At 32.9% G+C, this 27,168-nt stretch overlaps 1 protein-coding gene across 1 annotated transcript in view; it reads right to left on the bottom strand.

The window, feature by feature from the left end:
- The window catches only part of LRP1B (LDL receptor related protein 1B), a 1,676,205-nt gene that overhangs the window by 660,752 nt on the left and 988,285 nt on the right, over positions 1-27,168 (bottom strand). Inside the window, exons 23-24 of the mRNA XM_068543688.1 lie at positions 18,406-18,606; positions 12,824-13,069 (exon numbers count right to left, since the gene is read on the bottom strand). Of these exons, the coding sequence (XP_068399789.1) occupies positions 12,824-13,069; positions 18,406-18,606 (447 nt within the window). The remainder of the gene's footprint in view (positions 1-12,823; positions 13,070-18,405; positions 18,607-27,168) is intronic.

Raw genomic sequence — 27,168 nt, 5'->3', positions numbered from 1 at the left:
AGTGAATACTCTCCAAGAGGGAAGATGGTGGCTCTCTCCACAACCCAAGAAAATCATGTCTACAACTTTTCCCCCACTAGTTTTTAATCCTGGACCAGGTCTGAGTAGGGAGAAACAGAAGAAGCTTTGAAAACAAATATGAGATTAAAGTTTTATATTTTTGTACCTAAAAGAAAGAACTTTGAATACCCAAAAGTTATAAAAATTATGTTATCATTTTGAAAATGTATTAAGTCCTATACCAGTTACCAGTGGACATACTAATATGGGTTAGACATAAATTCACTTGATGAATATACATTTTGAGGGAGGGATCCAGGCTCACAAAGATTTCTCCTGTTTCCATGTTAGTGCCACCCTTTTGTGCTTTTCTTTAGGGAAATTGGTTTTCCTATCCCAAGTCTATACACGTCTGTGAATGTGAGCTGTTATAATTATCCCAGGCCAAAGTGGTTGGCTCAAGAGGTGGATATGAGATCTAAGTCAGGAAGACGGGTTTGTAAAATTCCAGAGAAGTTTTCAAGCTGAGGGGAAAGAGTCTCTTTTCTTCTATGGTCACAGATTTCTCAGCCTAGTGTGGTCAGTTCATGTCCTTGTAGTTTATGTAAGTCTACTCGTGGTATTGTAGGAGAAGAGAAAAAAAAGCCTCAGAAACAGAAGCAGTGATGACCAGGGGAGAGACCATGATATCCTAAGGACATTTAAATCCGTAGTTCCAATTACCCCTAAGACTAGCTCCTTCCTTCAAATCCCCTATACATTTCTCATACTTTCAGTATATGAGCCAATGCACTTAATTCTATTCAACTTCATTTGAACTGGGATTTTGTCAATTGCAACCAGGTTTACTGTTCTTATTAATCTTATTTCCTCAGAGAGGTCTTTCCTGATCAGTTATCTAATAAAAGCACACCTCCATTATTCTATATCATCATAGCCTGTTTATTTTTTTTGAGGTACACTTTAAAATCAATATTTCCTTGTTTGCCATTGATCTTCCTCACTGGATTATAAACTCTCTTAAACAGGGATCTCACCTGTCTTGCTCATTATACTGTCCCTAACACCTAGCACCAGGGAATACATAGTACATACCAGGTCTTAGATTAGAAGGTGCTGGCTGCCCTTGGTGGAGGGAAGTCACCTGCCATTTTTTTTCACTGGAGGTGAATCTACTTTAGGGAGCTCTTCCCAGCACATTAAATAAATGTGTTTTGAGTGATTAAATGTGGAGAAGAGTTGAATCCATCCTAAGAGACCATCTGACAGCTAGCATGGGAGAGATGCGGCCACGATCAGCAGAGTCATCTACCTGCCCTTCAGCTGATCACATAGTATAAGCAAGCCTTGTCACGACCATAAGAACTGCCCAGAAATCCTGAGAATTTGTGAGCAAACATTATGTATATTGTTGATATGATACCTAATATCATTTAGGTATTATGGTTATTTATTGCATAGTATTGTGGTGTCTATTGTACAACATTACTGTGATAATAGCTAACTGATACAAGATACCAAACATGTACAAAATAACCAGTTCCAGAAAGCTCCCAATAGAACAAGTACTCATAAAATTTAAAATCCAAAATTTAGCGTTTTTAAAGTAAAAAAAATAAAATAAGGTTGTGTTAGATGTACAGTTGTTTAAAAGAAATAATATCTAACTTTGGATAAGCAATCCTTATTTGATTACCTGCTTTGGCTATGAAACAACTATTAGCTTAGAAACATTCTTTATCTTTTCAGGAATTAAATGTCCTTACCTGTAAAATGAGGTTAACAATAACCACCTTTCAGTCTAATTTAAACTGTTGCTATCAGAATCCAATTAGATGACGTATGCAAATTTGTTTTATAAGCTGAAAATTATCACAGTAAACACAAATGTAGCGGTAACTGTGATGTAGTCAGCAAGCAACAGACTTGGAGTCAGAAACTGTGGGTTTAAGACAGAGCTCTGCTATCAACTAGCTGTATAAATTGGAGAAATTTACTCAGACCCTCTGATCCTCAATATTTTAATTTACAAAGTGTATAACATACTAAGTTATCAGGATAATTGACAATTAAAAGTGTGAATACTTAATAATATCTTAATAAATATTTAATAATTATTATGACTATTAAGTTCCAGAAATCACTCAAAGGAATAAGCAAAAGAGATACTGGGTAAGAGAAAAGGTTGGATGATGACACACCAAAAATAGTCAGATATTTCTTAGCATATGCTGAAACTAGGGACATTACAGCTCTGAAGAGCTTCCCCTTCCTTTGGCTTATAGTTTGTTTGCCCTTAGTTAAGTAGTAAATTTTAGGCGCAGCAGCTACTTGCTAGAGAAGCTTATATTGAATAATGTTAAAGAACACACAGTTTTTAAATCACAAAATGACTGATTCTTCAAAAGTATCTACTTTTCTTACATACATAAATATATGTGTTATTTTATTTTTAGTATGCTAGAATGAGGAAAGCCTTTCTGAGTTTGATACAAATCATAGAAGACCTAAAGAAAAGAATGACATTTAATGTTACTGAAGAAATTGTAGGAGAAAAACAACGTAAAAAATGTCAAAAGACAAAAGGCAAACTGGGTAAAATATCTGCAATATAATAAAGGATTAAATTATTTAATACATATGAGCTCCTACAAAATTGAAAGAAAAAATACATGAATAATGGGGCAAAGGGTATTAAAAAGAAAATTCAAAGAAAGGAAAATATAAACAACTTTGAAATTTTAAAAAGTATTCAATTTCTGTCATAAAATGATAAATGGATTTTAAAATTATGAAAATATTTGATAAGACACTGTGTTGATTAAAATGTAGACAAAAGGCACTCTGGTATATTGATAATGAAAGTATAACCCCTAAGTAGAGTCACTGTGCAATATTCCATCAAAAGTTTATATATATATATATATATATACACTATTTGATCAAGTAAGTCCATTTGTAAAGATAGAGTTGTACATATGAAAATTTGCAGATGAGGATGGAGATCCTTTGCAATATTATTTCTGGTAGCAAAAGATTAAGCAACATTAATGTTCATCAATAGATGGCTGCATAAATAATGTATGATAGTCACAGAGTGTAATATTATAAGGCCACGTAAATGAATGGGATTAATATGCATGTGCTGATGTGGAATAATTTCCAATATTTTGTAAGTTGAAAACAGCAAGATGTGAACCGTGTGCATGATATGCTACCATTTAAGTTAAAAATAAAAGAGTTTTCTAGACCTATGTGATGGTAAATCACAGAATACATCTTGAAAGATTAATGAAGGAATGCTGTTACTTCTGCCATGGGAACTGGTGATGAGTTCAGGAGTGGGAAGAAAACTAAGTTTTACTTTATTCTGCATAGGTTCTTTTTTTTTTAAACATTTGTTTATATTTCCTATATAAATTAATTATTTTTCTGAATGAAATTTTAAACTAGTAATAGAAGAAATTTCATATCGGCTTCCAAGAAATACTCATAAATAAAACAAGAATTGTTTGGGCATGACATATATGCTGAGCAAGGTAATTCAGTATAACGAATACTGTAAAACATGCTTTCCCTTCAGGAGAATTCATATTTAAGAGATCGTTTACTGCTCTTACTTTCATGCTCTATTTGAGAAAGTATATTCTCTTGAACCAAAAAGTACTGCCTTCTCTGTTACAACTGAGTAGAAAGAAATTTTATAATAGAAGACCTGGATTCTACTCTTGCCTCTGCTAACAGTAAAAGGCCATCACGAAAATTGCATAGGTCTAGCTGTCTTGATTTTTTAAATAAATAATTTTGGTGATGTGTTTGTTCTAAAATTTTATTTGTGAATAGTCATAAAATATTAATTGCCTTATCAATAAATTAACATTAATATTAGCCAAAAGAAACTTCAAAGCAAACAGCTTTCATAGAAATAAAAAGGCTCACTATTATATGATAATATGAACAGTTCGACAGATAAAATATAACTCTTAAAATAGTATATGCCCAATAATAGATTAAAAAATATATAAAGCAAAACTTGACATAATTAAATGGAGAAATTAATAAATCCATGATTATACTGTGTGAGTTTCAACCATAACCCATTCAAACTGATAGAGAAAATTATAACAAATATAATAAGAACAACAAAATAAACACAAAACTCAACACAAAGGAAATATATAGAAATTGGTGCCATCAAAATAGAAGGCATATTCTCTCTAAGGACACATGAAACATTTAACAAAATGATCATGTTCTAGTCTACAAAGTAAGTCTCAAGAGATAGCAAAGAATCAAACTAATAATGAACACATGCTCTGAGCACAATGAAATGAAACTAAAAATCAACAATAAAGACTGCTAAGCTCCTCATATGCTTTAAACTAAAAATAATTACTAAACAATTTCTTGACTAACAGGACCTCAAATAGGGAATTCAGAAATAGAGATATTATGGCATCAAATGTGTAGATTAAAAACCATGAGACAATTAAAAATTAATGATATAGAGAATAATTTCTAAATGGTGGAGTAAGGACTTCAAAAAATCTTCTCCTCTATAAAAACAATGAGAATACTAGCAAAATGGTCAAAATTATCTTTTTTCTAAACTCTAGAAATTAACCAAATTCTAGTAACAATCCAGTGAGTGTTTATTAAGAAAAAATGCTGAATATCACTGAGAACAGCAAACTTTGTAGCATTTTAACATGCATCAATCCCAGTTACTCAGCCATTAAAAAGAATGAAATAGGGCTTCCTTGGTGGCTCAGTGGTTAAGAATCCGCCTGGTAATGCAGGGTACACGGGTTCGAGCCCTGGTCTGGGAAGATCCCGCATGCAGCGGAGCAACTAAGCCCACGTGCCACAACTACTGAGCCTGTGCTCTAGAGCCTGTGAACAACAACTACTGAGCCTGTGCACCACAACTACTGAAGACCACACGCCTAGATCCCGTGCTCCGCAACAAGAGAAGCCACCGCACTGAGAAGCCCACGCACCGTAACAAAGAGTAGACCTCACTCGCCACAACCAGAGAAAGCCCGCACGCAGCAACGAAGACCCAACGCAGCCAAAAATAAATAAATAAAATAAATAAATTTATTAAAAAAAAAAAAAAAAAAGAATGAAATACTGCCATTTGCAGCAACATGGATGGACCTGGAGATTATCATACTAAGTGAAGTAAGTCAGACAGAGAAAGACAAATATCATATGATATGTTTACATACAGAATCTAAAACAAATGATACAAATGAACTTATTTACAAAACAGAAACAGACACACAGACTTAGAGAACGAACTTATAATTACCAGAGGGTAAGGGCTGGTGGGGGGAGGGATAGACTGGGAGGTTGGGATTGACCTATACACATTGCTATATTTAAAATACATAACCAACAAGGACCTACTGTATAGCACAGGGAACTCTGCTCAATATTCTGTAATAACCTAAATGGAAAAAGAACTTGACAAAGAATAGACACACGTGTATGTATAACTGAATCACTTTGCTATACACCTGAAACTAACACAATACTGTTAATCAACTATGCTCCAATATAAAATAAACATTAAAAAATAAATTAATAAAAAAAACAAACAAACATGCACCAATCATGTCTCCCTTTCCCCAGCTTTGTGGCAGCCTTGGACACAGACAGCCCAGAAACCACCAGAGGGGATAGATGGGTTTTGGAGCTCCCCCAAAAGCCCAATCTCCAGGGAACTGTTCAATGGGGAAAGAAGAGTCTTTTCAAGAAATTGTGCTGGATTTCCACATGCAAAAGAAAGAAGATGAAAACTCACATCATATACAAAAATTAACTCAAAATGTAGTATAGACCTAAATGTAAGAGCTAAAACTGTACAACTATTAGAAGAATACATAGGAGTATATATTAATGACCTTAGATTAGGCAATGGTTTCTCAGCTATGACAGTAAAGCACAAGCAACAAAAGAAAAACAACAAGTGAACTTCATCCAAAAAAAAAAAAAAAAAAGAACTTTTGAGCTTCAAAGGACAACATCAAGAAAGTGAAAAGATGAAAAAACAACCTACAAAATGGGACAAAATATTTCCAAAGTACATATCTGATTAGGGACTTGTATCTAGAATATGTAAAGGACAATTATGACTCAAAACTAAAAAGATAAATAACCCAGTTTAAAATTGGGCAAAGGTTTTGAACAGGCATGTTGTCCAGGAAGATATACAAATGACCAATAAGCACAAGAAAAGATGCTCAACGTTGTTAGTCATAAGGGAAAAAAGTCAAGCACAATGAGATACCACTTTGCACCCACTAGGATGACTATAATAAAAAAAAGATGGACAGTAAAAACTAATGGAAATTGATTGTGTAGAAATTGAAGCCCTCGTACATTGCTGATGGGGTTTTAAAATGAAGTAGCCACTCTGGAAAACAGTTTGGCAGTTCCTGAAAACGTTAAATATTGAGTTACCATATGACCCAGCAATTCCATTCTTAGTTTTCACCCAAGTGAAATGAAATGCATGTCCACACAAAAACTTGTACATAAATATTCACAGCAGAATTACTCATAATAAGCAAAAATTGGAAACAACCCAAATGCCCATCAACTGATAAATGGATAAACAAAATGTGGTATATCAATACAAGAGATTTTTATTCTACAATAAAAGGAAATAAAGTACTGATGTATGCTAAAACATGGTTGAACACTGAAAACATTATGACAAGTGAAAGAAGTCAGTCAGAAAAGACCACATACTCTACGATTCCATTTTTATAAAATGTCCAGAATAGGCAAATCTATAGAGACAGAAAATAAATTAGTGGTTGTCAGGCCTGGGGTAGGGGTTGATGGGGAGTGACTTTTAATGCCTGTGGGGTTTGTTGAGAGGGTGATTAAAATATAATAATATTAGATAGCGGTAATGGTTGTATCGCTCTCTAAATATACTATAAACCACTGAAGTGTATATCTCTATCTATCTGTTGTAAGAAAAAAGACATATGGTAATAAGTGTGGAAATCTATAAAGAGTAAAAAACTGTACATATAAAATTTTTAGTTCACTGTTAACTAAAAATCATATATTTTTTACCTCATTCAGATTAATCTGTATCACTATCCTCTATATAAGGAAAGACATCTATATAAGGAAAGACAATGTAACATTCTGACAATTTAATGTTTTCCTTCTCTGTGTATTTGTGCTAGTTGAATAAAGTTGAGAATTCATCCATTAAAAGTGAACATCTTATTTAAACTCAATAATTCAGAACATATAAAAAGAATTAACGCAAAGGAATTAGAAAAAATAAAATAACTATGGCAACCGATAAGATAGAGAAAAATAGATCATCTAAAAAACCCAAAGTCCATTTGTATGAAAGACTAATGAAGTATAGATAAACCTATGGCAGGACCAATACATATACAGGTAGATATACATATACATGTATAATATATGTACAAATGAACAACAGAAGGAATGAAAGTAGGAAATAATTAAGAATATATAAAATGAAAAGATAGAGTGAGATATATACTTTAATAATATATGAAAATAGGTAAAAATAAGACTTTTTCTAGAGAAATGTTACCAAAATTTCATATATTTCACAATTTTCATATATTTCAAAAGGACTATAAAATAATTTGATTCAACCTCCACTCTGAAAAAAGCTTAGGTGTAAGGGACAGAAATAAGCTTATAAAACAGACTGTTCAAAGGCATCGTGGGAATCTGAGAGCACACAGTACATCGAGATGGCCTGGATCTTTGGAATAGCTTGTAAAAGCTCTTGCTTTGGAGTCAGGAGGAATGAAGCGTAAAAGCTCTTCTCTAACATCTCTTTACCACAAGGCTCTGGGCAAACGAAGTAACCTTCTGTGTCTCAGTTTCCATAGGTATAAAATCAGAGAATTAATAATATCTAATTGGCTTCTTGTGAGTTATAAATAAATTACCTATGACATTTTAGATGCTTGATAAATGGCAGCTATCAGTAATATTATAATTAACTTTAAGAAATTATTTATATGGAGTTTGGGATTAACATATACACACTACCATATAGAAAACAGATAACCAGCAAGGACCTACTATGTATAAAACAGATAACCACAGTGAACTATACTTAATATTTTGTAATAACCTATAAGGGAAACAAATCTGAAAGGCATATATATACATATATAAAACCGAATCACTTGGTTGTGCACCTGAAACTAACACAACATTGTAAATCAACTACATTTCAATAAAAAATAAATAAAAATGGAAATAGAAAGAAAAAGAAAGAAAGAAAAAACAGAAATGATTCATAGACGTGGGAGTTTTGAATAGAGTATAGGATTCAGATTTCCAGAGAGAATGTAGAAGACACTGTCATACTGAAAAGTCATAGATGACAATGAGCAGCGTACATGAAGGAGATGGTAAAATGAAGTCATATATGTGAAAGTAATTTACATTCTTGGCCATGATGCATTTATTATCATTACTAATGACGAAACCAGAAATAATGTGCGTGGAGTGGAAACCCACAGTGGAAGACAATGAAACATCAGATTGGAGAGATTAAATGAACAACAATGAAGAAAGCCCTTAATGTCGGGCTGAGGATATGAGGTTCTTTTCATAAATAATGAAGAGTTACTTTAAAATCATGGATGGAGACTGATATGTAAAACTCTCACTTTATATTAAGATAAATAAAGGAATGGATGGCCAGATTATAAACCACCACAGCTTCACTGCCCTGAGCTCTTCACCTTTATCTTCCATTATTCCCCAAGGTAGCCCATCTGCTTAACATCACTTTATTCTTTACTATATGTCTGAGCTCTTTTCATCAATTCTCATCTTCCAGATCTGGATTACCCTCTCCCTTTTCAATAAGAATATTATATTCCTTCAACTTTTTGATATTTTACTTCTCACAAACTGTAGAAACAAGAGGATGATAAAAAATAGGCCGGAAAGAAGACTGCCATCATCATTACAACATGCCTGGACTGTGCTGTGGCACAGATGCTTTTTTTTTTTAGAATTAAAGTTTGGGTGCAATAAAAAAAAAATTTGTTTAAATAAATAAAAAATGGAGTAAATGGAGCTCCAAATCAACTATAACTTAATAAAAAAATATAAAGTAAATGGGGCTCCAAAAAATTAAAAAAGTTTGGGTGATGGACACAGTGTACTGCTAGATGATCATTATGTTTATGCAGTTTTGTATTTACATCCATGATCTCTTTCTTTAAAAAGATATGTTTTAAAATAAATACAGTTATAAAAAAATCTTTTAAAAAACGAGCGATTAAGAACAAAGAAATTGGGCTTCCCTGGTGGCGCAGTGGTTGAGAGTCTGCCTGCCAATGCAGGGGACACGGGTTCGAGCCCTGGTCCGGGAAGATCCCACATGCCGCGAAGCAACTGGGCCCGTGAGCCACAATTACTGAGCCTGCGCGTCTGGAGCCTGTGCTCCGCAACAAGAGAGGCCGCGATATTGAGAGGCCCGCGCACCGTGATGAAGAGTGGCCCCCGCTTGCCACAACTAGAGAAAGCCCTAGCACAGAAACGAAGACCCAACACAGCCATAAATAAATAAATTAAACAAACAAACAAACAAACAAAACCTCTCATTAAAAAAAAAAGAACAAAGAAATATACTGGTGGGTAAATCTAACCTAATTCAGGCTAAAAGAAAATAAAAGGGAGATGCTACAATGTTCTTTCCAATGTTACTAGAAATATGCTGCAAATTTGTAAGTAGGCTACCTACCAAACAGCAAAGAAATCAGAGATAGAAAAGAAATGCAGTCAGTAGCAATAGTCTGGGTTTTCATAAGTAAAAAGAAAATACTTCAGAGAAAGGTGGTTAATAAATTATGTATTAAAGAGGGAACATGTAAGGCACTGATAAAATAAAGTATCCAGGTACCCAAGAGAAGTGAGATTTATTTTTATTAAATAAAAAAAAAATTATAAAAATAGTATTTTGAAAATAATTATAGTTAACTAATAAGATGTTAAAAGTGAACTTAGAGAAAACAGAGTAAGTTCAGCAATTCAGCCAATCGCAGAGTGTAAAGAATTTAGGAAGGGATGATTAGAAAGAAATAAGAGAATATGAGACAACTACAGAGGAAAATTCAGGAGGAAAAAATGGGCGAGTCATGCTTCTAATTTGAGGCATAAAGAGTACTATTATTTTTTATTTTTAAAATGTCAAGAAGAATAAGCACAGATATTGCATTCAATAGAGAGAACACATTTTAAAAAGAAGCACTCAGCTTAAGAATGATGGGAAAAAAGAACTAAAGAAGAGCAAGAAAAAAGAAATTTTACTTTTAAAGTCCAATAATCAATAGTCAATTCATTTTTATTGAACTATGAATCTGCTGTAGGTTTTTCAAAAGGAAATGATATGAATAAAACACAGAATAAATTTTTTTATGTATGAAAATTGGTTTAAATCAAAAATAAGTTTTAATACCTAACAAAACCTCTATTATCTGTAACAATATAAATGCTGATAATGGTATTTAATATACTGTATGTTGAGGAAGGGATAAATTACCAGCAGGTTAAAGTTTCCATGTAAGAAAAGCTCTGTACTAACTTTAAAAGGTAAAATATACTTTTGCTTCTCTGTTAAATTATAAACAAAGCCAGGCGTGAAATACAGCAATCTTAACAGTGAGAAATGATATGGTACTATTAGAGTTTCTTTCTAAGCTGAGGGTAGAAGCGGTCAATTCCATTAGAAGAATTATCTTTGCACCTGGTAAATTATGTTCAAATGTTGAATTGTTCTAATATTCTAATTGTTCTAATATTCAGCTTGAGTTGTGATTGATTTCACAGAGTACAAAGCCACTATAATAAGTCAATCATTTTGTCATCTGTATTCGAAAACCAGACATAGAGCCAATTCTCATGGAAAACATGATTATAAATATATCTGAGGTCAAAGTTTGATCTATCATTTCCCTACTCCAAACATGTATATGAAATGGCTATTTTTATTACAACAAACTGCTATTTTTTTTCAGCTTCTCATGCCAATTATGTTGTGCAAGAATTTTGAATGAGAAATAGTTAGATAAATGTTTGGGAAACTTATGCCTCTAGGACTCAAATTTTAACAGCTAGGAGAAGACAACTACAAGACAACATTTGAAATAAAATAAGAAAATAATTTAACATTCCCTGAAAAAAATCATGTTTTTAATTGCATATTATTTTATTGGATATTATGTAAAACACAAGAGAAAAATCTATAACTTGATTTCTGACTTCAAGATGCTTATCACTTTATTGGAGAAGTAAAGAGCAAAGGAAGAAGATAGAAATAAAAAAAGCAAATTAAAAATGTGACCACATATTTTCTTGAACAAATTCTAGATATAGAAAGGAGAAGTAAGTGGAGAGCAAGAATATTTGGAAGAAGACTCTATTAAAGAAGAAAGATTTGACCTAGTAGATTTTAAAAAATATCCAGGATTTTTAGAGACAAAGAGGGAAAGTACAATATAAGCAGAAGAAACAAAATGAAAAAAGTTTATGATGTATGGGTTCTTAGGAGCCTGATGAAGCCTGGGTACTCCTAATCAGAAATTTTTAAAGACTACAAAAACAGTAAGAAAAATGTAAAAAAAAAAAAGTTTACATAGAAAAAAGTATCAAATATATTCAAATACAATTATCAAAATTCAAAAAAATCAATTTTTGTTGGAGTAATATATGTACTTTTTTAAATTAATGCATTCAATAACAAGATTGAGCAGTGGGTGTAATGACTCCCATTACTGAAGTAGCAGTGGTTTTCAAAGCCTGAACATAAGTGATATTTTGCGATATTAGCGACAACTTTAACATGATGTGAATATGCCTATCACTTCTATTGGAAACACAGTCCTAGTTGCTGCTAAGAACTGGTCTGTGGTATACATTCACAACTGAAAGAAATGTTAACCTTCAGTGAGAGATTAAAGAAAATAAAGGTGTAAAATTTTCCCTAGCAAACTTCACGGACCCCTTCAATTCTATCCATGGACCTGTAAGTGTCCTGTGACTCAAATTAAGAATCTGGAGAAGACAATGGGAAGCCACCATTCATTAAGCACCTAATGGGTATAGGGCACAGCAAAAAGTGCTTCATGTTATTCTTACAGCATGTTGTTGTAATGGGAATTGATATTTGAAAGATGAGAAAACTAAGGCTCAAGGAGTTTTAGGTAACCTGCCTGCAGCCACATTACATAATGAATGTCATTTATAGGATTAGAGTTCAAATTTCAGATTCCATAGCCTTTGTTTGCTTTTCCTATTGTGGAATATGATCTAGAGAATCAGCAGAATGTCTTAAATGGGCAATCAGAAGATGAACACAGCCAGAGCAAGGAGTTGTTTTCAAGAGTAGTAGAAATACAGTTGGAAGTGTGGGACAGGGCCAGTCTTTGGAGGGTTCTAAAAAGCATTCAAAGAGAAATAAAAGTAAATGCTTTGGAGCATACAAAAATAAGCACCTAGGGAGCAAGATGACAAAAGCAGTTATCTAAGGAAAAGATAATCAGATGGACTGTAATGGTAAAGGATTATTGTAATATTTTCTGTCCAAAAGATTTTGAAGTAGGTCTAATATGACACATTATACTTAAATGCCTTTTCTAAAATTAGTTGTATCCATTATTGATTTTCTGAGGTGTTTTTGCATTTTTTTCTCAATATCTATTCTTAAATAGAGCAAGATACACAACACGCATACACACACACATATCACTTGCTATTCTTAAATACAGCAAAACACACATCTACTTACTGACACTTGTGCAACTTTCACCATCCACATCCAGCTTCCACCCTTCATAACATGAGCACTTGACTGTGTGCTTGTGCTGCTCACACACTTGACTGCACTTCAGATGATTGCTGCAATAATCTACAATTTCACATGTTTTATTGTCTCTGCTGAGTTGAAGTCCTTCAGGGCAAGAACAGACAATTCCTCTTCCAGGAACAACAGAACAGTGGTTGCTACAGCCTCCATTGTTCAGTGAACATTCATCTATAAAAGGAGAGGAATAGATTATAGGGCATCATCAACTGTTTTGCTCAATTAAATACTAATCATTGAACTCAATTCTCTAAGGCTGGAATTAGAGCAAGGATATTATAAATGAATGGAGAAAGCACTCTTTAGATTTTTGTCCCAGAAGTTGGGGTAGGAATGATGAAAGAATTCATCTAATGACCAAATAGAGTTCTATATGACAGAAATTGGGAATGGAAGATTTTCATTTCTATAAATCTTTGGAGTACACTTCGTTTTACTCCACAGAAGTAAAGTGAGTTCAATGTTTCCGTTATTACTGGAAAGATTACGCTGAGCCTTTTAGCAGTTATGCAAAATCAGTTTTTGAGGGCTTCCAAAAGGGACTCACATACACTGGTGATCTGAAAACCTGACTTATCTCAGTGTTTATAAATAAACAGGCATACACATACACATGTATGTATTATATCTATATATCTTTTTCTACATCTATAGTGTGATTTATAATAATAATCCAGAATGGATTAGTTTGCCCTTTACTGGCTACAGATATTTATTTATTTACTTTTATTTTCTTAGATATTCATTTTTAAATTAGGTAAATTATACATTGTCCTTCATATATTGGTTATTATTATTAATTCAATGAGGCCATGGAAACATAATAAATAATACACAAAAATACTTGACCTGGCATTTTGGCTGAAATAATCAGCAAGTAGACTGCTGTATAAAGAAAGAGAACTTTTCTTTCAGGGCACTTATAGTTTATAATTACACATTAGATATATTTATTTATCATTCTATTTCATCACAAGATTGTAGGATCCATGAGGGTATGCAAAATATTCGTTCTGTTTACCATGTATATCCCACAGCTAGCATGGTGCCTAGCATAGAGTAAGCAGTTAAAAATATTTGTTGAATAACAAAATTTAACAAAATCATCCAAAAGCACACAACTGCCCCTAAATTGAGCTAGTATTTGTCCAACTGGGAAATTTCAAGATGTCATATTTACACCCTTGACAAAAATAGCAAATAATTGTTTTCGCAACCATGATATTACCTATTATTATATACTATTAGGTGCATAGTAATAAGGCCAAAGGAAGCGTTGTCTTTCTTTGCTTTAAAAATATGTTTGAGTAGTTTTCAAAGACTGTTCAGTTAGGTGTGTTTTGAGACATACTGAAAAGGAATGTTGTTCAATGATTGGCGAATTGCAATAATAATTACTTATATATCTCTAATATTTCCTGTTCTCTATGGAAATTCATCCAGCTCAAAAAATTGGACTGGAATGTAAGGCTTTCAAAAATATTCTCTACACATTTTAAACTTCTGTATGGGTCAACTATTCTTCACATTTGTCACCATAAAAGAAGTTACAGTAATAAGAAAAGAAAAATGATTACATTAACTGTTTTCTCCAAGAATTCAAGTTTGGCATTATTTTAGAAGAAAAAAAAATAGATTCATTTCTTGGTTCCTTCAAATATGTTTGTTCACCTGTAATCATTTCAAAACAGCAGTCGTTTCAAAGTCTTTGCCCCATTTTGTTCCATTGACATTCTTTTTCAAGAGAATTACTGTAAAGAAATGTCATCATACCCAGCGGGTGAAAAAAATTGTTACAATGCTTTTGGCTTATTTCAAGTACAACTGTTCTCTCAGCATTCAAATGTCTCTTTCTGACACTACCTGTGGAATTAAATCCTAGATTTTAGGATAAACAAAATTCACGTTGAAACTCTACAACTTAATATATAAATTTAATGGCAATATTTGTATGGCTAGTTAGCCCCTTGTCAATTTTCCCTTAACCCTAAACCTATCATTAAATCCTGCAGCTTCTATTTAAATTTTTTGTTACCTGACAAAGACTCTCTCACTGACCAAACTCTAGTCAAGCACCTCTGAACCCTCAGTCTTGGCTGATAAAAACTGCAGACTCTCAGCACAAACAATTTCATTGTCTGATCCTCTCCCCAACCCCCTCTTCCCAAGCCAATAAGAGACTTGGACAAACACTAGCCCAGTTTTTAACAGCTCATGGCAGCATCCCTAAAATGACCTCAGCCCTCCTTAAAGTTCCTGCCTGAGAAAGCTCCATGACTCCATGATGCTGCAGAAATTTACTATGGTTTTCCCCAAAACCTGATGATAGGCAGATAGGGCCCTGAACCCCATCTCAGGGCAGTTACTTTAGAAAATTTTCAATATAAATCCTTTCTCTGTACCTTTGAGATGTCAATCATCTACCACCCAGAACTGTTCCTCCCAACCCCAGGATCTGAAAGCCATCTTTTTGAAATGCAAACATTTAAGGAGATAACTCTCTCACCCTTACTCCCAACCCTGTGGGTACCTTGCTCTGACTTGTACCACTGCCTCCAGTCATAAAGATATGAGAAGTTTGTCTCTTTTCTGGGATGAGCACCAGTTAACAAACCCAGATGGCCTAGTCACATGGGCCAATGCCCCATTAACACCCCTTAGTGCCTTTCCATAGCACATTCCAGCCTTTAAAAAGTTTCTCATCTTTTGTTTTGGTGAAGCTGATTTCAATTCATGTTGGATACTCTTCCCTATCGCAATAGTTATTACTGAGTAAATATCACTTTAACTAGTATCCAGTTTTATCTTTGACATACACTTCTAACAAAAATCAACAGTTAACTCTCTTCTTGAATGATTGAAATCTCTTCTTATTTGTTTCTTAAGTGCATATCTCTTTCCTCTTGAAATCACTTAAAATTCCCCCTGAAAAAATAATCTCTCCACTAGGATTCAACTTGTCTTCTTGAGCTCTCTCTTTTGTTTTAATTTTATAGACCAGATTTATTTGGAGAAAACAAACAACCTCACTACCCAAACGATGGACGTTTACATCTCAAGACACCTCCCAAATATTAAGCCTACAGATTACAAGTCATTTTCATAAATTTTACATGTATTGAGGAACAGGATATGAATCAATCCCTGTTTTTGTTTCAACGGGGGTAGGGTAGAGTAGGGGGACAAAAGACAGCCATTTTAGATACAACTATTTGGAAGGAGTTGACATGAAGAGGGCAAACCCTACATTTTCACCATCTATAGCAAATGGTTTAAAAAACCCTTTCAACTTTGGGTATCGTTCTCTAAAATCCACTCTTTAGCTACAAGCCAATTCATGCCAGTTATTTAAAGTTAATTCACTTGGTATATCTTTCAGGTCCACTGGGTAAATGATTCATTATGCCCATTGCTGCAGCACTCAAACCAACAGCCCCGCCTGGCTGGACAGGGCCTAACCTAGTATTGGTTGGAAAAGGATTTGAAAACAAGAGACCGAAGTGTCATTTCTCTACAGGAACCAATATTGCCGACCATCTACAAACTGACACTACAAAGGTGCACATAAAAGCACCTTTTCGGAAAAAAGAAGAGCCTTCTGCAATTCAGTCAATCCCCTGACCAGTGATTGTTTTTGTTTTTCCTTGTTCTAATTCTCCCTCAACTTCACCTCATAAAGGACAGAGTATGTGAGTTCAATATGCCACAGTGCTGCAATCAGTACAAAAATGTCTTTTTATCTCCTCTGGTACTTCCACACCTAGCTTTACTGTGACCTTTTCCACTCCCTGTAATCATTTAAAATCTTTGAGCAAGCCTTCTTAGACAATGAGTACAGTAGCTTGATAAGCAAGAACTGATTTTCAATCTTGAAGTAGACAGAGAAATGAATTCAGAAGAAATCCCCTTTTCTCTTTTATTTTCCCAATTTAGGGAGCAGAGAATAGGAAAATAAGGCTGCATTTTCTTATGATTCTCTTCATTTTTCTTAATGACTGTATTTTCTCTTCTTTGCCTTTTATTTACTTCATTTAACCCAAAAGGTGAAGAAAAGATGGAAAAGCACTAATTTATTTCAAGACCTGTAGTGCATTAGGTATTATTGCCATGATTTCCTAATAGATATCATCATCTCCATTTTTGTTATAAGGAAACTGACAATTCCAGAAATTAAGCCACCTGCCTAGGTGACTTAATTGAAGTAATTGAAGAATAGAATTCAAACTTGTCAAAATCTCATTTTTTTCTACAATTATACACTTTCAATTTTAAGACTGTTGATAGTTTCCTTCTTTTAGAATTGCTCTTACAAACTTCATGAGCAGTTCTCATACATGGTAATGTAAAAGATCTTTCCATCCACCGAACTACTCCACCAGGGAGAACAAGCTGGGAGAAAAAGAAGTGAATACAGATAAACTAAGCCTGTCATCCTTTATTTGTAATTTTTTTGATTTAATTTTAGGGTTTCTGTTTGTTTAAATGATAGCATCACTGAATGAAGACTGTTGCAGTTACTGGTTCAAGGTTATTTGATAGAATCAGACTATTTGGAAGAAAGGATGTTTTATTACATAAATTTAAAAAAGAATAACAGTCTTTTTTATATCACTCAGTATGCTATTAATGCTCAATTCAGATCAATATATGATAACTTTAGGCTTAAATGTAGTTGTCTTTCCTATTTCCAATCAGGCAGGTTCATCATTTCCTAAAGTCATTTTCTCACAGCCTCAAGTCATCTCATTATTGTTCTTATCGTGCTGTAAATCTTCGTCATTACTCTATTGATGTTACCTTCAGTATTATCTAGAAAACATATTTTTAAAATCTCCTTGCCAAATCTCTGATCTCCCCACAGAGAAGGAAATGTAATTGCTTTATATGTGCTGGTGGCATAAGGAGATGGCTAGTGAAAAGTGATTTCAAAGCTCAAAAGCTATCACATTGAAATCATCATTTTAACTAGATAAAGCATACTAAAGAAAGCTACTGTATGAAAACTAAAAACTTCTGAGAAAATTATATAAAATCAAGTAATATTCTATTGATTTCATTATCCAGTTTCTTCCTTTCCTCTTTTTAAAAAACGTTTCTGTTGTAATGATCCGAAGTCCTGACAAAATACATTGGATGGTAGTAAATTTCATCCCATAGTTTAATAATAACAGGAGTCTTCTGTTCTGAGCAACTCACTGACAGAATATAATCAATTCAATTGTGGGAACATCATTGACTATTCAGAGATCTAAATGATGAACGCAGCTGTACAACTGTTAAGTTAGTTGGATCAGGTAGCCCTTTCTGCTTCATTTTTAGAGATTTCTGATCATATTTAATTTTTTAAATAAATATACAGTGCCTGCAAAATGTAAACAGGATTCAACCCTAAAAGTTACATTTAAGGAAATGACTGGAAGGAACAAATGCTACTATAATAACTATCAGCCAGTGGACTAAAAGGTTCTAGTCTCCAGAAAGAAGCAATGAAGTGAAACGTGCAATACCACAGAGGTCGCCTTCGTCAGACCCATCAGGACAATCCCTTCTCCCATTGCAGAGTTTCTCTGGCTGCAGGCAGACTGAAGTGTCATTAGCACAAGGGTACTTGGGTGGCCCACACAAGAAACTGTCACAGTCATCTTCGTCTGATTGATCTTCGCAATCGATATCTCCATCGCATACCCAGGCTTTGTTGATGCATCTCCCTTAAGAAAATAGCAACAACATGCATTTAATTTTTGCAATTAAGCCACTGGAATAATGAGTAGTCATTGTCTTCAGTCAGAGGCAGAACAAATTGCCATTAGCAAGAAATCTATTTGCTGATAGTTTGACATTTTCATGACAGCATTTGAGTAGTTCTTGTCCTCATTGTAATAGTGTTCTTAGTGTTAAAGCCTTGATATTTTCTTTAGTTTCAAGTTATTGCCTTACCCTATTTAAAAAAAAAAAAATCTGTAACTCATTGAAAGTTTACTTTTAAAAGCAAATTTTAAAGATATATTTATAGTAGTATAAGTTTTTTCAGGACTTATTTAGATAAGTACTATCACTGTATTTTGGAGCCCTAAAATTAAGCAAATGCTTTATTTTTGAAGGTGAAGATGTCCTTCTATTCACATTTATAACCTTAGCAACTCAATTCCTCACATTCAGACTTATGTACATGCTCTTTCATAGAAGAATGTAAAATGTTACTAAACATTTTAGTAGCTAAGATATATACAGACAAAATTTAAAGAAATATGTTCTTTATTGACTTTGAAAGAAAAAAATGAAGTGATTATTGTTTAGCCAGAATGTTTCAAAAGTAACAATGTGAAATTCCTAGAAAACAATGGGTATTGACTATGTAAACTGTTTTTTTTCGTTGCAAATTATTCTCCCTTTCCAGAATATTTGTATTTTTCTTCTAATTAATCATCTTTTCTGAATTATACAATGTTAATGTGTAATGTGAATAAAAAATGTTCCTAAAGATAAATACTGGTTATCGGCTGACTACACCAACATCTCATAAAATGAGTGGGGCAAATAAAAGGGAAATGGAAAAATGTTAGATTGTATATGTCCAAGAGTCATTATGTATTTAAAAGTCTTCTTCAAACTTAAGGCTACTGAATTTTAAAATATTTAAAATATTTGTGAAAAGATGTTTTATTTATAGAAATATATTAATAATCCTCTATACTACTATATATCAAATAAGAGAAAAACACAAATGATCAGTTCCACAGTTAATATAAATAAATTTGATAATATTCAACATTATTTATTGATCAAAATACTCTTAAAATAAAATGAATTATTTTATTCACATAAAATGAACACTTCATTAATGAATTTGAATATAAATGGAGGAACATTATAAAATTTTGCTTTAACACCATAAATAAAACTAATAATGTTATTACTTTATATTGCCTGGAAATATTATGTAATGTAATTAGACAATAGAAAGAAATGAGGTATAAAACTAGAAAAGAATATCATTACATGCAGTTAATATAATCACATAATTATAAATCAATAAAAACTAAATAAGAACTATAAGAAACTAAGAATTTAAAAAATATGTAGCTAGTTTCAAAAATTATACAAAAATCAATAGATTTCATATATACAAAGATAATATAGTAGAAGAAAAGGTCAACCAAAAAATCTACCATAAAACAAAGTATTTTGAGTTAAACTACACAAAAACTGTATATAATTTATATGAAAATTTAAATGTTTATAAAGAAACTCAAAAGAAGCCTGGACTAAAGATATAGTTTGGCTTTAGAGAGGAAGATATATTAATTTAAAGGTATTATTTTTCCCCTAATTAATACCATCCCAATAAAATAGTAACAATATTATTGTAATCCCATGAATTTATCCTAAACTTAAGAAAATAAAACTGCAAATATCATGAGGAGTCTTCTAAAAAAAATAGAGGAACACTGATGAGTAGGAACTATATATGCCAGATATTTAGAAGTGTTTTAAAGTAACATTGGTTAAATTTTTTTCATAACAGGATATCAATAAGCATCAATAATTAAACAGCATAGAGACATGAGAAGTACAGTCACTTATGTACGTGGTTTTAATATAAAAAACTGGCAATTCAAAATAGTAGAGAATAAATAATTACAAAATTAATAATGTTAGGATTGTTGCTGAGCCACCTGGAGAAAAAAAATGCTGACTCTTTACTTGATACTTACACCAAAAAAAATTATAGACAGATCAAAGAAGTGTTTTAAAATAATAACAATGATAATACACAAACATTCTAGAATAAAATAGCTATTAAAACAAAAACATTACCAACATAGAAAATATAAAGGACAAATTGATAAACTTAAATACTGTCCACACTGAGCAATAAAATCCATCTACAGAGTCAACATAAGGTCAATAAAACCGAAAAAAAATCGTTATATTTGACAAAAAGGGCATATTTCTTTAAAATAGAGAAGCCTCATAAATCAATATGATAAAGATCAATAAACTAATATAAGTACAAGATTCACAATGAATCAATAATGGCTTACAAACATAAGATGTTCAAAAAATCTTTCAATTAAAAAAGTAAACAAAAACAGCAATATGATAGCATTTTTTCTCTCAGATTGATTAAGATTAAAAAGTTGTATAACACAAAGATAGATTTGACAAGGGTATAAAAAAGCAACCCCAGTGTTGAAGGGGCTACAAATTGGGATAATCTCTCTGTAGGCCAATATTATGAAATCTAGTAAATTAAAAATGTATCAACCCCTTACCACAGTAATTCTAATTTTAGAATTTTTTTCATTGGTATATTTGCCCGATGCACAAAGATGCATATGCAAGGATATGTGTTGCTGCTTTGTATATATTAGCAAAAGTCTGGTAACTTAAATCAGCATTGCAAGACTGGTAACATCAATTACAATGCATCCATACATTGAAATTATACACTTGAGTGAAAAACAATGAGATAATTCTGCATAAATTAAAATAAAACAATCTCCAAATCATGTTAATAAAAAAAGGCCTACACCTGAGTATGCTGTAGGCTTTCTTTTATATTAGAAGAGAATTATCTGTTTACCAATATCTGTGACTATATTTCCATACATATGTCAATATAAGCACATGCATAGGCTTGTCTCTACATGAATTCTTTCTGGAGGGTTACACAGGAAATAGTGAAAAGTGATTGCTTCTGGCGAGGAAGACGAGGTGTCTGGAGTAGGAGACAGATGGATTTTTCATCGAATCCTTCTGTGTTATTTTATTTTCCTTCCACTATATTTCCACATAACTTTTCAAAAAAAATACTAGCTCATTTTAAAATGATAAAGATGAAACATATACACATATGCCACAAAGTCGGATAGTTTCTACAAATACACAGGTTACTCTGTGCCTTATACTTTCCTAGAGAGTTTAGGTAGTATAAGGAAGTCCTAAGACCCGTTCCCTGTCACCAAGGAGTTTATAATCTAGTTAGCAAGACAAGATCAATGCATAATACATATTTGTAGTCTAAAATATGACATCCTGTACTTAAGTATTAAATTGTATGGGATCATCTGCAAGTATAATAGAATGAAGGGAGAATTCAAGAATAATATAGTAATTTCCATTTTTAGTGTGTAAATCAAGATGCAGCTTACATTTTTTTCCTCGTACACACTCCATAATGACATTCTTAACCACTGACTCCAGAATGACCTTAAAATTGTTTCAACAAACCCATCCATAAATCACTATCAATCTTTTAGAGTCAGAATAGCAGTTAAACCTCTTTGCCATCCCTGTTCTAAATGCTGCCTGGGAAAGGTAAAGAAAAATCTTATGCAAATGACTAATAACTTTAACATAGATTATGTTACCAGAGATATGAATAAATATGAATACATAGCTTAGATAAAATGTACAAATTTCAATAGCTCTCTCCTCCCACTGATTTTGCAGGGGATGTTTGAAACTTAATTGCTTTTCCCTTTCTTGTTTGGTTTTAATTTTTATAAAACTGTAGATAAGAGAGTACACCAGGTATGATAAGTTTAGTTAAATTTCTATTTCATGACCATCAATTGAATAAAACCCAAAAGCAAATGACCATAGTAAATATGCTTAAAGAGTGTTGATTTTTACTTGATTTGTATCAAGACAAATACTTACATAGTGAAATCACTGGACATAACATAGTAAAAAGTCAAGTATTACAACTTCCCTTGCTTAAGCTCCTTCCTTTATATATATAAGAAAGTTGAAACTCAGGTCAAATTAGTATTTTTAAAACAAAATAAAGATTAATAATACTAAAATGTGTTACAGAAATTATACACATCCAATATCTAAAAACACAAAATCTTCAAAGATAACTTTTAAAAAAATTGTGCACAAATAAGTTCAAATAACCAAATAAACCAAGTTCAAATTGTCTTTACTAATTCTTCTTTAAAGAGACATCACATGTTAAAAAATAATATTTGGCGTTTATTATCAAGTTGAGTTCTACATAATATTTTCTGATTTATTTATAAAGATATTTTCAACTTGATTCTTACTATGTGTGCAAGACACACTCTTGTGGGACTTGTAGTTTTGTCCTTTGAGCAAAGAGAATAAGAATGGCCAAACAACAACAGCAGCAACGAAAAACAGAAATAGCAAAAATCAGCATGTTGGTATCATGGCAGCTACTACAATCACACACACACACATACACACACACTCTCTCTCTCTCTCATACACACACTCAGGACTTTGTAAGGACTATTTTGATCTGTGTAACCTTGAAATATACAGTTTAGGTTAAAAGTCAGTACAAAGTCAACAGCTATCAGAAAACTAAGAGGCCCCATGAATTCCTAGAAAATGTGCTGCTTTCCTCAAATAAACTTATATGATCGCTTCCAAAGTTCCTTTTCTCTCTGTTAAACTGTTTTGGCTATTTTTTAAAAACAGATTTATTAATTTATGAACTGCTTGACTTTCTTTTGTCTTTATGAAAGACAATACGCTACAATAGGACAATTTCTGTCCTGGGATATGACTGGCAGTTATACCAAGAATATGGGTATGAAGAAAAGTGAATCTTTGAAAAAATCCAAAAGGGTTTACTTAATAATATGATTTTTTTTGAAAATTGTTTTTTGAAATACAATCTGTCTTTTAATTTTTATACTACTAACCTTTAATCCCACATACATATTTATTTCTCTAACAATGTTTGGCTTCGATTCGATTCAGCAAATATTTATTGAGTATTTTGTACCTGTCTAGCTACTGAACACTGTAGGAAAATGGGAAAGACAAATTCTTGACCTTGTGGAGGAATAAGTCGAGTAGTGAGAAATGTTCTATAAAAAAAGGATGAGATAAAAGCCTTATAAAAATTACAGAGTGCTATGGAATTTCAAGGAGCTAGAAAAGATGTATGATTGAAAGGCTGAGGAAGAGAAAGCTTTGCTAAGATGTTATTTGGAAAGGGGTTTTGAAGAGTGGCAGTGAATAGTAGATATGGACACAAGAAAAAAGGCATTTCATCCAAACAGCTGTCTTATGTGTATAGTCTTAACATTCAAATACATACCCTCTGCAAAAGCAAATAAAAGGAAAGAGAGAGAGAACAATTTAATAGTATGGTGCTTTACTGCTGCTACTCAGTGGGAATGTGTCAGGGCATAGACGGTGAAAGTAAATCAACTCTCCCTTAATTTGGTCTCTCTTCCATTTCTGAGTGAATCCACTATAAAATTATATTTTGTATATTTATTCTTTGTTTTATGCTAAATATTTTCTTAATGATACAGCTTTATGTACAAATTTTCATCAAAACTGTATATACAGAACCATGTATACTGAGTTTTGTGGATGATTTTCAATGGTAATTTTGAACATAGGCAGTTTTAACGTTATTTGTTGAATCTAACCCACATATAAGATTCAACTCCTATACAAATGCATAGACAGAGAAAGGGTGGGACTTGCTCCAGAGGCAGCAATAAAGCAGTTTGGGGCTACAGTTCATGAAATGCTGATTATTAATTCAAGAGTGTCTCCTAATCTTACAATGGAGAACCACTGAAAGATTTTGAGAAAGTCTGTGATCAGGTCCCAGCTTATGAAGTAAGGGGGACCTAAAACACGTGTAGAATGGATTGAAGATAATAATTGTCAGGGATAAAAATAGTAGACCACACAAAGGTCTGAGTGAGATATAATACAGGCTCAACCTTAAGCTCTGATGTGTGAATGGAAAGAACAGAATGGGTGCTGTTAAGAGAAACTGCAGAGGTAGCATCAGTAGGACCTGGAAAATTATTAATGCTGGAAGTGTCAAAAGGTAGTTTCTGCTTTAAATTTAAATGTTTAGAATGAAGATGTTTCTAACAGAAATAGAGGAGAGAGGAAGAATTTCTGACTTTGGAGAGAAAGTGGGATGTTGAGCATAGCAATGGAAAAAATGGGTTTGAAGCATGGGGTTCAATATCAGTGACTGAAATTTGGGAGGCATTTACCTGGAGGTGATGGTTGAAACTTTGGGAACAGACGAATTTGCTATGGACACCTTGCAGAAAGATGAGAGGAGTAAAACAGAGAAATTAAGAGAAAAATCTGTGCAATGTCTGAGATGGATTATGTATTCAACAGATGTCTTTAAATTAAATATAAGGGGTAGGCAAAGGGAAAAGGAGCAAGGGATGGTGAAATAAAAATAGAAATCTAAATGGTGAGTGGAAAGAGAACAATTCAATATGAGATTTCATAAGGAAACGTTTCAAGGAAAGGATATGTATTGGAGAGAAAGGTCAAGTATTGCAGAGAAAGAAGTCACTATACAGTATTAACAGTCAAAGGTATTGTTGATTAAGTTCATACTATGTTCTAGGCACTTTTTGTACAGTCTATTGGTTATCATTAATAATATCTCTATTTTACAGATCAGAAAACCACCTTAGAGAGGTTTGGTAATCTATGCAAACTCATGTAGTTACTGAATGGCAGAGGAGGACTCAAGATTGAGAAGAGGATGGGCTGAAAAATCATTCCTGGTGACAACTGAAACAGCAATTTCCATCAAAGGCGGGGAGAGGATGTTAGACAGCAAAAGGTAAAAGAATGAATGAGAAACAAGACATCGAGGTACACTACACAAGATGATTCAACGAAGGGAAGGAGGAAGACAGGAAAACTGATAAAATCAAATGTTTTTGAGGTTATTGTGCTAGGTATATTTATAAAGAGAAAGAAAAATTAGTGTAGAGAAAGAAATTGAAGACATGAGCAAGAAAATTGACTAAGGTCCCACGGGATATAGGAGGTCACAGGATCAATAGCTAAAGAAGACACCTTCTTGGCAAAATGGAGGGTATTTCCTATTTTAGATACAGGATTAAAGTAGGAAAAGAGTAAGTATACAGCAAAGTGTTTAAAACTGTCAGTGGGAGGAATAAAAAGAGTAACATACAAGGCTTATAAGAAGCTATATGCACAAAAAATCTATTAGATTTAGAGCACATAGTCAATGGAGAGCTCACCATGTTACTTCATCAGAAATAAATAAAAGTATACCATAGGGTCAGTTACAGGAAGGGAAAAAAAGGTGCTCTATTTAGAAATTCTTCATATACAATCCACCACATAATTCTAACAAAATCACTATTCCATTGTAGGGTAAGTTTGGTTCTAATTATCCAGATTGATTTTTACCATAGATTAAACTCACCATTTCACTTTTTATTTACTGATACAACAGCAGGGTAAGGGAAAAGAAACAAAAACAAAAACAAAAAAAACCCCCTAAACATAGAAAAGAATAACACTTTGCCATTCACACAAGCCCACAATGGATTTTCATTACGTGAGAGGATCAGAACAGAGGATGGTGTTTATGAAGCCACTGTCAGAGTTAAATCCCCTTGTGTGCCTGTTAGTTTTGTTACACTCTTCTGCTAAAGACTACTTCATCCTTAACTCTTAATTCAACCCTGGGACCTTACTTGAAAGTGTATGTTACTTTTTCTATTGGAATCTAGAGTGAAAGGTTATGGGTCAACACCAATCTATCACTTGGAAAGACAGTCAGTCTTCAGGGGAGACTGTACAAGTATGACACCTCTCACTCTCTTTCCCTAGCCATCCTTTCCCCCATTCAAAGACAAATATTGACAACACTTTCTTGTGAAACCTTCTAGAAATATTGTTATTATAGAAAAAGAATATACTTGTATTTCTTTTCTTTTTATTTAAACAACATTACATACTATGCCCACTAATATGTTCATTGACTTTTCACGCAAAAGTTAATCATAGGGAAACGTCCATGTCAGTGTATTATAATGATTTCCATTTACTAAATTGTTGCAAGGTATTCTACCATACAGATGTACCATAATATTTGTACCTAGTGCCCTATTTTGGTCTATTTAGGTTGTTTGCGACATTTAGCTCTTAAAAACAATTTAGTGGCAAATAGCATATGAAAAGATGCTCGACATCATATGTCATTAGGGAAATGCAAATTAAAACAATACTACTATAAACCTATTCGAATGATGAAAATCCAAAACACTGATACACTCAAATACTGGCGACGCTATCGAGCAATAAAAATTCCTCATTCATTTCTGGTGGGAATGCAAAATTCTACAGCCACTTTGGAAGACAGTCTGGCAGTTTCTTATGAAACCAAACATACTCTTACCATATGATCCAGCAATCACACTCCTTGGTATTTACCCAAATGAGATAAAAACATATGTCCACACAAAAACCTA

The sequence above is a fragment of the Eschrichtius robustus genome, chromosome 5, assembly GCF_028021215.1.
Source record: "Eschrichtius robustus isolate mEscRob2 chromosome 5, mEscRob2.pri, whole genome shotgun sequence".
In the NCBI taxonomy this organism is placed as follows: domain Eukaryota; kingdom Metazoa; phylum Chordata; class Mammalia; order Artiodactyla; family Eschrichtiidae; genus Eschrichtius; species Eschrichtius robustus.
The sequence above is the reverse complement of the archived record's forward strand: the minus strand, read 5'-3'. Positions and strand labels throughout refer to the sequence as shown.